Genomic DNA, 12,262 nt, shown 5'->3' on the forward strand with positions numbered 1-12,262 from the left:
CATTAAGACACACACTTAATAAGCAACAAAGCTGGGTCCCAAAGTCAGGTCTCTCTGCCTCTGCAAAGGAGACGGTGAGCTGGTGTCTCATCTCCTTTCTAGAGTTAAGTGACATCAGCCATCAACCCTAGCTGCACCAGCTCCCTCAGTCCCATTTCTCAGTCGAGTCACACTAATTCCTGCCTGTCAGGGTGGTTGTAAAGATTAAAGAAGATGCTGCACCTAAACCATCAAGCCATCTTCACAGTTCTGGGCATATACCCAGGCCTTCGATTGATTTTAGTTCCCTCCCCAAAAGGAAATTTCAGGAATAAGCCAGCCTCTGGCCCACACTACAAGGGTAGTTGCAGATTAACCATGTGCTTAGAAAACTGCAAGTTCTGATTTTTGCTTTAGTGTGAGTATCCATTTGCTGGATGCCAATTTTGTGCCAGGTACTCTTCTGTGTTCCTTATAGACAGTCTCCGTCTTCATAGCAAGCTTTTCTATAGTTAGCAGAAGGAACTGAATCTCAGAGAGGTTAAATAATTTCCTCAAGTCACACAGGTTTTGCACTGTAGACACCATTCAGTATAGCCGTTCTTCTTCCAGGAAGCCCTCCCTGAATGCAACTCCCAAACTCTGCTGCTGCTTTTCTGTTCCCAAACATCCGATACTTCCCTCCCTCCTAGTCCTCATTGCATTGTTTTGTGCTTGATGGTTCATGGGTTGGTCTCTCTGACAATGCTATAAGCTCCTTACAGGCAAAGACCTGTAACTCATTCTCACTTAACTGCTAAACCTGGCTGTCTTCCACAATTCTGCTGCGTAGGTCTGCACACACACGGGTTATTTTCTGGAGAACTGCTGGTTAAAGGAACTAGGGACTGCATTTCCAATTTATCAGTGACCTTGAGCAAGACACCTGACCACTCTGGTCTTCGGTTTGACTACCAGGTCATTGGAAGGGTCACAGCTCTGAGACGCTCTGATTCCTGGCAGGTAGGGCAGCACCCACAGCGCACCCAATGACCCAGCAGCCTTTGTCTCTGCAGGACGCCGTGTCTGCGCTGTTGGAACAGACGGCGGTGGAGCTAGAGAAGAGGCAGGAGGGAAGGGGCAGCACACAGACGCTGGCAGACAGCTGGTAAGTGAGACATGTGGGCTCAGGAGCTGCCCTGGCCTGGACGTAGGCCTGGGGATGAGATCCCCGAACACCAGGGCAACCAAGAGAAGGATTCCCCTGGGAAAACTGAGAACTTCTCTCTTATGGGTTCCCTACCAGCAACAGGGCAAAATAACCTAGTGCAGTGGTTTCCAAAATCTCCTCCCAATTTTTCACTTTGTGTCCCGTGAATCATCCGTGCTCGTTCACATCTAATTTTTTTTTTAATCTTGATACACTGACATTTATTTTGGTGTAAAAACAATTAAAGAAATTTTATGTTACTATAAATGGAAAATTTGTATAGTTTGCCATAAATTAAAGAGTCCTCAGTAAGAAATTATATTTGATGTCTAGGAATGGAGAGCAGAAATATTAGACATAAGTAAGATAGAAGTTTATTCCTTAATTGAAAAGAAGAATGGAGCCAGGCACCGTGGTGCATGACTATAATCGTAGCTACTTGGGAGACTGAGGCAGGAGGATCACTTGAGCCCAGGAATTCAAGATCACCCTGGGCAACACAGTGAGACCCTTTCTCGAAAAATTTTAAAAGGAATGGAAGGAAGCAATCAAAGACAATGCAATTCTGTCAACTCCATGGTGTTACTAGGAACCCAGTATCCTTCTCTGTCTGCTTTGTTGTCTTTACTACGTGACCTCCATTGCCCAAGATGGATGCTGGATTGCCAGCCTAACAAAAGAGTGAATGTATGTACCTTTTAATCAAGGAGCAGCCCTGAAGGCCCCACCCAGCAACCTCTCATTGCCCAAGCTTTGCCACTTGGCCTACCCAACTGCAAGGGACTGGGGAATGACGTCTGGTATTGGAGGAGTACAAAAGTCAAGTTTCTGTTTCTAAGGAAAAAAGTGGAAATGGACATTGTGTAGGCCATGAGCCAAGTCTGCTTCGGAAAGTAACTGGAAAACTCAGTGTAATGAAGATAAAGCAATATTATTAAAGTCTAGCTTGATAGACATACTGCTTGCTAAGCCTGAGATCTTCTCTCCATTATTAAAAAGGAAGGTTAGCAAGTGTTTCATCAATGTTAAAGACATGCTACCACCAGAGAGAGACTTTCTCCTTGGTGTAATCAGAACATCTGAGCAAGAATTGAAAAGGGGACAACTTTCTCACTATGTGATTCAGTGCTGTTTAATTCCTTGTGTTACAAGAAAGGTCTTATCAAACACTAAAAAATAGTGGCATAAAGTAGGGTTTGAATCCTGGCTTCTTCATTTTTTTTGTGTAACCTTAGGCAAAGCACTTTTTAAACTTTTTATTGCAGTATAACAAACATACAGAAAAGTCTACCTAAGTGTATAACTCAGTGAATTTTCAGAAACCAAACTTCCTGTGCGACTAGCACCAAGACCAAGAAGCAGAACGTCACCAGCTCACACCTCCTGTCACTGGTAGGCATGTCACCCTCACCTCGTCTGAGCCTCTGCTGAAAACCGGGGAAATGATATCAACTCTGCAAGGGTTACTGGAAAACCCTAAAGGAGTAGACACTCATGAGGATAAAGCACAAAGCTCGTAGTAAACAGTAAGTGGTGGAAACCATTATCAGGAGAAAGAGAAGGAACATTGCCAACTACTAGCTGGAAAGAAAGAGTAAACCTTTCATCTAAGAAAGGGCCGCAGCCTGTGACTGTCCCCACTGGGATGGAAGCATAAGTTGGTCTAAGTGCCTTGCTTTCAGTTCAGACAGATGTGGATTCAGAGTCTAGCTCAGCCCGCCTCCTCGAGGGATCTGTGAGACCTTACTGAGCATCTCTGTAAGTTTTCAGAGCTCCCTGAATCATTCCAACATGCAGCCTGGGCTGAGAACCACCACTCTAAACTTCTGTTTCCTCATCTAGAGATTTTAAAAATAGCCACTATGTCATGGGATATTTTGTAGATTCAATAAAATGATGCATGTTGGCACATAATTGAGGTTAAAAAGGTTTTTTTTTTTTTCAATTATGCATCCTAAGCACTTAACACAGACCCTGACCAAGAAGAAGCACTCAATAACTTCTACATTATAGTTTCATTATAGCACCAAATCACAGGTTTGGTCTCAGTGCGCACCCTCCCTTAATATCTCTTACTCCAGGGGCCAGCAAACGATTTCTGGGAAGGGCCAGATGGTAAAGAGAGTCTGCTTTGTGGGCTATGCGAACTCTGTTGTGGTGGGAAAGTAGCATAGACTTGTAATAAGTAAACCAAGGAGTGTTCCTTTGAAACTTCATTTATGGGCACTGAAATTTGCATTTTATGTAATTTGCACGTGTCGTGAAATATCATTCTCCTTTTGATTTTTCAGCTGTTTAAAAATATAAAAGCCATTCATAGCTTGGACTGTCCAAAACAAAGCAGCCTGCTGGATTTGGCCTATGAGCTGGATTTGGCCTGTGGGCCAGTGTGCTGATCCTTGTGGCAGCATTCCTGGAATTTTTGTACGTTCCTTTGTTTGTTTTAGGGTTCTCTCTGAATTGTCTCAATCTCTCTCTCTCTCTCCCTCCTTTCACTCTCTTTCTACCTCCTCTCACCTATCTCCTCCCTGTCTCTCCCTCTCTCTCTCTCCGTCTCTCCCCCACTCCCTCTCCCTGACGGGCTCTGTGCCGCCCTGTACTGTGGATCACACAGGGAAAGGTCCGATGCCAGAAACAGACCCAGGACCTATCTCCCAAAAGCCTGGCACAAGATCAATGGCTTCCACCAAATTCCAGCCTTGTGCTGAGACTTTTCAAGCCGTCTCCTAGCAACCGCCTTCTGTTCCTTCTCCCTTTGTGGCTCCCCTCTCTCCCCACCCCCTGCCACTCAAGACTTCCCTAGCCGCTGACTTACAAAGAGGACGGGGATCCCTGCCCCCCCCTCCCCCCAGCTGCTGTAGTTGGGTGAATTCATCTGCAGCCCCTCCCCCAAGACTGGAGGCTGCCTCTGGTCCTGGGATGTTAACTGGCTCACTGGGCATGCTCAGCCCTGGCGTCCTGGGTGGAGGGCCCCAGCAGACTTGCCTTCTGTGCTCATTTGTAGTCCTCCTTCAGGACCTGAGACTCACATGCTCCCTCTTTTTATCCGTTTAGGTGTCTTTAGTGTGTTAGTGTGTACAGTCAGAAGACTGGACTTCTTTTTTTTAATCCAAAAGCAAAACAAAACTATTAATAAGAGTATTAGAAAACGCAGGGGAAAATCCTTATGTTTGCTTCTTTGAGAACTTGTGTGTGTTCTGTCCAGGGCAGAAGTGGAGAAGTGGCATCGCTGGGTCCCAGGGCACGTGTGTTTTACATGTTAATAGATATTGTAGAGTCGTTCTCAAATAATATTTTTTAAGTAAATGCTCCCACCAGCAATGATTAAGAGTACCCTTAATTAGAAAGAGTACACCCTTTCTAACCTACACTCCATATAATCAAACTACTGTACTTAATCAAGAATATGTTCATTTTTTTTATTTTAATGGATAAGACTAAATTGCCTTCAGTAATGTAACTTGGCTCCTATAATTTACACCCCCTGCAGGGAAAAGCTTGTTTCCTGCCTTTACAAGCACTTGATATCATCAGGGGTTTATTGTTTTTGTTTTTGTTTTTGCCATTCCAGTGGGTGGAAAGGTACTGTCTATTTTAATTATTTTTCTCTTTACAAGTGTGACTGGGTGGGGTTTTTTTCTTTTTTTTCTTTTTTCTTTTTATTTATTTATTTTTGAGACAGAGTCTCACTGTGTTGCCCAGGCTAGAGTGAGTGCCATGGCGTCAGCCTAGCTCACAGCAACCTCAAACTCCTGGGCTCAAGCAATCCTCCTGCCTCAGCCTCCCGAGTAGCTGGGACTACAGGCACATGCCACCATGCCCAGCTAATTTTTTTTCTGTATATTTTTAGTTGGCCAATTAATTTCTTTCTATTTTTAGTAGAGACGGGGTCTCGCTCTTGCTCAGGCTGGTCTCAACTCCTGACCTCGAGCGATCCCAGGTGCTAGGATTATAGGTGTGAGCCACTGCGACCGGTCTGGGTGGGGGGGTTTTCCTATCTAGAAATATTAAGATCTGATTCACAGTCAACTAGGAGAGACTTCCTCAGTGGTTGAGAGCTAGGCAGAGCTGGACCAACCAGGGCTGGAAACCTGGCTCCACCACCAAGCCTGCGGCATAGGAGAAGGCCTGCAGGGCCTCTGCTCCTCGAATCTGTCAAACGGAGACACTTTTCTTTCTGCACCTGGAGCTCATTCAGCCCTCAGTAACCGCTTGTCGATGTGGCTTCTGCAGAGTTCTTTGCGGAGAGACTCCTGTGTGATCACGTGTCTCACGGCTGTCTCATCAGTAGGTAGAGAGGGTGCTGGGGCGGGAAAGAGAAGGCCCCTCCATAGCAGGTGTCCCCATCTAAGTACAGGTGGGTTCTCACTGCAGGTTGGGAGTAGAGATCCAAGATTTGCTCTCTCCACTGGGAAAATCCTCCCGGGGATTTTAGGTTTACCTGCAGTTTCACCCAGCCGGCTAACTAGAAGTCAAATTCTCTGCTTTTGGCTGGAATTCTTCCTGCTCAGTGTGATGACATCGTCTCATGCTGATCAGAAGCCGGGCAGTTGCGTATGTCCTTGAGAAGTCAAGATGGGAGTAGAGATAAATTACTGCTTAATGAATGCGGTCCATTTGTCACGCCAAATCCTTCCAACTCTAGAGTCCCAGGGAAAAGGATAGTTATAAATAATATTAGCAAAAGTAAAGTCTCCTCAACAAATGGTGCTGGAACAATTGGGTATCCATATGGAAAAAAGTAAACTTGGACACTTACCTCACATTATGTACAAAAAGTAATCTGAAGTGGGTCATAGAGCTAAACATAAAAACTGACACCATAAAACTTCTGAAAGGCAGTATAAGAAAAATGTTAGGGTGGAAAGCTTCGTAGGTGCTCCCAGCAAGGGGGGAAGAAGATTCCTCACGCAGAGAGTAAGATGTAAAAAGTAGGCCAGGCGCAGTGGCTCACGCCTATAATCGTAGCACTCTGGGAGGCCCGAGACGGGTGGATCGCTCAAGGTCAGGAGTTCGAAACCAGCCTGAGCAAGAGCGAGACCCCATCTCTACTAAACAAAAAAAAAAAAAAAAGAAAGAAAGAAAGAAATTAATTGGCCAACTAAAAATATATAGAAAAAATTAGCCAGGCATGGTGGCGCATGCCTATAGTCCCAGCTACTCGGGAGGCTGAGGCAGAAGGATTGCTTGAGCCCAGGAGTTTGAGGTTGCTGTGAGCTAGGCTGATGTCATGGCACTCACTCTAGCCTGGGCAACAAAGTGAGAGTGTCTCAAAAAAAAAAAAAAATCATAAAGATGTAAAAAGTAAAAATGTTTAGTTTATGTTTCTTAGAAAAGAGAGGGAGAACAGGGAGATGGTGTGGCATCCCCAAAAAAGAGAAGGGGGTGCCGGCAGCAAGGCCAAAGTGGCTTGCTGATTTTAAGGGGGAACAAAGAGGAAAAAAATAGTAGCAGCTATCAGTTGATAACAAAAGTGGCAGCGGGTAGATAACAAAAACTGCAAAGATGTCAAAGTCCAGGAGTTGGTTTCCCGCCCTTCCTTGGAGGAGGGATTATCACAGGAGCTGTGACTCTGTCCTCGAGATATGATTGAGGCTGTAGCCTCAAACTCTTCTGCTGTTTACTCAGGAACTCTGTAAAAGCAGATTCTCAAAAAACAATTGACATCTCTTTTTTGTCCATTCAGCTTTTTCAGAAGTTGTGCAAAACAGAACTCCTGCAGGGTCCCTGTTGTGGGAGAAATCATAGGACTGATCTTTAACTGTTACTGGGGAAGTTGTGGAATTAGGTATTTTCCTGTTGTTTTTGCAAAGCCGCCCCTTTCAAGAAATCTTTTGCAACTTTGGGGTAGCAAAGATTTCTTAGGTAGGACACAAAAAGCACAAACTGTAAAAGAAAAAAATTAACAAATTGGACTTGATTACAATCAGAAACTTCTATTCTCTGGAAGACACCACTTAGAACATGAAAAGGCCACCCATGAACTTGGAGAAAATCTTTGCACTATGCGTACTTGACAAAGGATTCCTATCCAGACTCTATCATCATCTCCTACAACTCAATAATAAAAGACAACCCAATTTTTGAGGGGCTGAATATTCTAACAGACACTTCACAAAAGAAAATAATAAATGCATGAAGAGTTTCTCATCAAGAAAATGCAACCTACGCCGGGCGCAATGGCACACGCCTGTAATCCCAGCACTTTGGGAGGCTGAAGAGGGAGGATCACTTGAGCCCAGGTTTTGAGGTTCAAGCCCAGTGAGCTATGATGATGCCATTGCACTCCAGCCTGGGCAACAGAGTGACCCCCTGTCTCAAAAAAAGAAAGAAAGAAAAGAAGGAAGAAGAAAAGAAAATGCAAATGAAAGCCACAATAAGATACAAGTGCACAGCCAGTAGAGTAACTAAATATAAAGACTGACAAAACCAAGTATACATGAGAAATTGCAGCGCTCACAGCATTGCTGGTGGGAATGTAAAATGTCAAAACCACTTTGCTGAAACAGCTTGTCAGTTTCTTAAAAGGGTAAATTTGTATATATTATGTGACCCAGCAATTCTACTCTTTAACTGTATATTGTGACAGGCCGAATTGTGTCCTCCCACCCCGAAAATCCATACGTTGAAGCCTAAGCCCCAGTACCGCAGAATGTGATTGTATTTGGGGACAGGGCCTTTAAAGGGGTGATTAAGTTAACACGAAGCCATTGGAGTTAAGGTGGGCCCTAATACAATCTGCCCAGTGTCCTTACAAAAAGAGGAAATTTGGGCACACAGAGAGACACCCAGGGTGCACGTGTGCACAGAGAAGACCACGTGAGGACAGCGAGAGGCAGCCATCTGCTAGCCAAGGTGAGAGGCCCCAGGAGAAACCAAAGCTGCTGACACCTTGATCTTGGGCTTCCAGCCTCCAGAACTGTGAAAAATAAATGTCTGTTGTTTGAGCCACCCAGCCTGTGGTTTTTTGATTTGGCAGCCCTGAGCAGACAATTGTAGTATCCAAGAGAAATGAAAACCTATATCCATATAAAAACTTGCATATGAATGCTCATAGAAGTTTTATTCACAATTGCTAAGAAATGGAAGCAATCCAAACGTTCATCAATGATAAGTAGCTAAACAAGTTGCAATATATCCATCCAGTGGAATATTAGTGGTAAAAAGGCACGAAAAGCTGATACATGCAGCATCACGGATAAACTTCAAAAATGTTATGCTGGCCGGGCGCAGTGGCTCAGCCTGTACCCTAGCACCCTGGGAGGCCAGGGCAGGAGGATTGTTTGAGCCCAGGGATTTGAGGTTGTGGTGAGCAGGGATGACTCCACTGCACTCTAGCCTGGGCAACACAGCGAGGCCATGTCTCAAAAAAAAAAACTAAAAAAAACTCTGACAGAAGCCAGAGACAAAAGAGTATATCAGACAGATATACTGTCTGATTCCATTTATATGAAACTCTAGAAAAATCTAATCTGTAATGACAGCTGATCAGTGGCTGTCTGGGGTTAGAGGGAGATTTACTGGGACAGGGTACAAGAGAATTTTGGGGAGTACTAGAATGTTCTATATCTCGAATATGGCAGTGGTTACACAGGTGGGTGCATTGGTCAAAACTTGTAAAACTATACCCTGAAAACGCATCTTGTGTATAAATTATACCTCATTAAAATTGTTGGTTTTTTAAAAAAAATGTGTCCTTCATCAAGAAAAGCCTTGGACACCCCTAAATGCAGGTGAGCAAGGACAGAGTGGCTTCTGGGTGGGTGACCGGAGCGCTTTGTCATCACAGGAGGTATGAGGAGGCCAGTGAGAATGAGGCAGCAGCCGAAGAGGGAGAGGAGGAGGAGGAAGAGGAGGAGGTCGAAGAGGAAGTTTTCACCGAGAAAGCCTCGCCTGAAGTGGACGGGTACCCGGCATTGAAGGTAGGGAGGGCTGGGGAGATGGCAGGTCCGTCTTGGGGAAATAGCCTTCAGTCCTTGGGCGGAGGCGGTCAGACAGGCTGGGAGATAATTCCCGCCCTCCAGCGTCTGGGGACAAGCCTGGGGAATGGAGTGACCTTCAGTGGGTTGCACAGGAGTGTCCCTGCCTGGACTTTTTGGATCGTCTTGGTGACAGTAAACCAGGAGAGGCTGACTCACTCCTCTCTTCTCTTCTGCCCTCTGCGATTTCCCTGTTTTTCTCTGGACAGAACTCAAGCCTTGCAGTGAGATGGGTTTGGGTTCAAATCCTGGCCCTGCTACTCCCCACATGGGTAGCTTTTAGTCAGATGACTTCATCCCTCTCCAGCCTCCATTTCCCCATCTCTCACCTGGGCACCAATACTACCAGCCTTGCAGACTCAAAGTAATGCGGGTCTTCATGTGAGGAGTCCAGTGAAGTCCTTTCACCCCCTGCTTCCCTGCTGCACTAAGGTTACATGTCGTAACAGGGTCACTCTCCATGGACATCTAGATCCAGGACTCCTGGAACTACAGCACCTGTCGTGTGTGAATAGGGAACTGGGAGGCGGGGGGACACAGGTGGCACATTGCACAAGGCACCTGGCCAAGGTGGGGCCATGGTACAATCTGGATCCTTCTTCTTACTCCTCCACACCAAAGGGGCATCGTTTTGCAATTTCTCCAGCTGGGGCAGGGTGGGGGGCGGGCATCTTTTCTCAAAATTACACAAAGGCACTGTTTAGGCCAGGCGTCCTCAAACTACGGCGTGCGGGCCACCTAGCACATTTATCCGTCCCTCCGGGTGTTTTTGCCGCCACTGCCTGTCCTGCTTAGCAGCCAACTCATCCCGGGCCCACAGTGCACACTCTCCAACGGTCTAAGGGACAGTGAACTGGCCCCCTGTTTAAAAAGTTTGAGGACCCCTGGTTTAGGCTAACAAAGGCCCTGCATTTAGGTATTTTTGCTTATCCATGACTGGTGACTCTCGTGCATGGACGGTAGAAACCCCGATGGCCTAGTTTTAAAAACAAGACTTGCTGGTTGTCTCCATCATTCCAAGAAAGCATCTGTAGCCCTTGGCCAGGGCAGTGGAGACCCGGGGTGCTGTTTGTGAAAATGTGGCTGGCACGTAAATCTCAAGGGTGTGACGTATGTGCAGGATGTTGGTGCCAGAGGGGCCTCTCCTGCCGACGCGAGTTTGTTTGGGGACTGAATGTGCCCCTGCCACCCCTGGGCACACGAGCCGGGGAGGAACAGGGTCGGCCCACCCGGCCTCACGTTCTGTCCTGGCCGCGCCAGGCTGAGTTAATACCTGGCAGGGCCGGGGCTGAGGGGGCCCCCGCAGTGTCTGTGGGCAGAAGGCGAGGTGACAGGACTGGGGAGGGGCTGAGTGGCTGTGGGGCGGGTGCCTGAGACCTGGTGGGCACTGGTGGCCTCAAGGTTGTGACTTCTTCCTCAGGTGGACAAAGAGACCAACACCGAGACGCCGTCCCCATCCCCCACGGTGGTGCGGCCCAAGGACCGGCGGGTGGGTGCCCCGTCCCCAGGGCCGTTCCTCCGGGGAAGCACCATCATCCGCTCCAAGACCTTCTCCCCCGGACCCCAGAGCCAGTACGTGTGCCGGGTAAGCCAGCGCCTGGCGCCTTCCTCCTTGGGCTCACCAAGGGTCCCTCGCAGGTCTGGGCACAAACCTGATTGCTCGCCCGGCACTGGGCATCCCTGGCTAGTTGACACTGCTCAGCCTGGGTTTCCCCACGTGGCATTCACGGACCCACTTCATGGGGTTGTTTTAAATAAAGAAAAGGGCTGGGCGCAGTCGCTCGTGCCGATAATCCTAGCACGCTGGAAGGCCGAGGCGGGAGGATCACTACCTGAGGTCAGGAGTTCGAGACCAGCCTGAGCAAGAGCGAGACCCCGTCTCTGCGAAAGATAGAAAAATAAGTCGGGTGTGGTGTTGTGCACCTGTAGTCCCAGCTACTCGGGAGGCTGAGGGAGGAGGATCACTTAAGCCTGGGAGTTTGAGGTTGCATCTAGCTATGATGATGTCACTGCACTCCAGCCTCAGTGACAGAGCAAGACTCGGTCTCAGGAAAAAAAAAAGGAAAAGGCTCAGTAACCAGTACTTGGTCACTGTTATTATAATTCCAACTCACTGCCTCCTTGGTCACACCCTGCCCTTCCCTTCTGCAGCCACTTGCTGAGATCGAATGGGCCCCTCAGTGTCCCCAAGCGAGTGCGAGCATGTCCTCCCCACCTCCAGGGCAACACTAGTGTGCAGCCTGAGGTTGCAGAATGGCAAAAGACCTACATTTTATTTGGCTTTTTTAAAATTCAACTTGTAACATTTAAAATTTTTAAAGGCAATTAAAAATAAAATTAAAATGGCAAAGTTTAACAGAAAATTCTAGTTCCTCTTGGAACAAAGGGCCACACATTCTCTCATGGCAGCTGCTGGCAGGCGCTGAGCAATGGGGTGGCTGCCCTTAGAAGCTGGGCGCTAGCGGGCTTTCCAGTCCACTCTGCCCTCCACCTGGCCCTCTTTACCTGTCCCGGCGGTGCACCTGCTCCTTCCAAGCCCTGCAGTGGCCTTTGCTACTTCACACCCTCGCCTTGCTGTCCAGTTTGCCTGGCCCTTCCTAGGCCGGCCCACCCTCTGCATGCACGGAGGGTCTGAGGACTGACAGAGTCTCAGGGGCTGTGCTGGTTGCTGGGACTATGGGGCCAGCCTGCTCCTGCTTTGCACAGGATGGCATGGATGAGACATGGGTAGGCCTTACCTGAGTCCTGGGCCCCAGGGATTTGTCAAAGCCTTCCTCCCCCTCCACTATGTAGAGCCATTGAGCGATCACTAGGGGCGTAAAGAGAATCTCCTTGGCTTACGTTCCAATAAGTTGTCACAGAAGGGGAGGCCTGTGGGACCCCATCCTACGTCATTCACCTGCAAGTACCTGACTATTGTTACAGAGGGGGAGGGAAAGAGGAAAGGGGGACTGTCAATATCTGAGTATTCAGCTTTCAAGGCCCGCAATTATAAGATTGGGTAGAGAAGCTCATTTCTTCATGACATGAAAATTTTTACTGATTTACTGGCTATCTATCAAATTAGGCCCTGTGAAAACATCCCCCGAAGTCCCTCCCAAAACTAACAGGAACC

The 12,262-nt window shown here is 47.5% G+C and overlaps 1 protein-coding gene across 2 annotated transcripts in view; it reads left to right on the forward strand.

The window, feature by feature from the left end:
- WWC1 (WW and C2 domain containing 1) overlaps nt 1-12,262 on the forward strand; it is a 163,490-nt gene that overhangs the window by 136,221 nt on the left and 15,007 nt on the right. For both annotated transcript variants that reach the window (XM_075996278.1, XM_020283764.2), the window contains 3 exons: nt 1,035-1,126; nt 8,958-9,090; nt 10,568-10,732. In XM_075996278.1, coding sequence (XP_075852393.1) covers nt 1,035-1,126; nt 8,958-9,090; nt 10,568-10,732 — 390 coding nt within the window. The remainder of the gene's footprint in view (nt 1-1,034; nt 1,127-8,957; nt 9,091-10,567; nt 10,733-12,262) is intronic.

Source organism: Microcebus murinus, chromosome 21 (assembly GCF_040939455.1).
Source record: "Microcebus murinus isolate Inina chromosome 21, M.murinus_Inina_mat1.0, whole genome shotgun sequence".
In the NCBI taxonomy this organism is placed as follows: Eukaryota; Metazoa; Chordata; class Mammalia; order Primates; family Cheirogaleidae; genus Microcebus; species Microcebus murinus.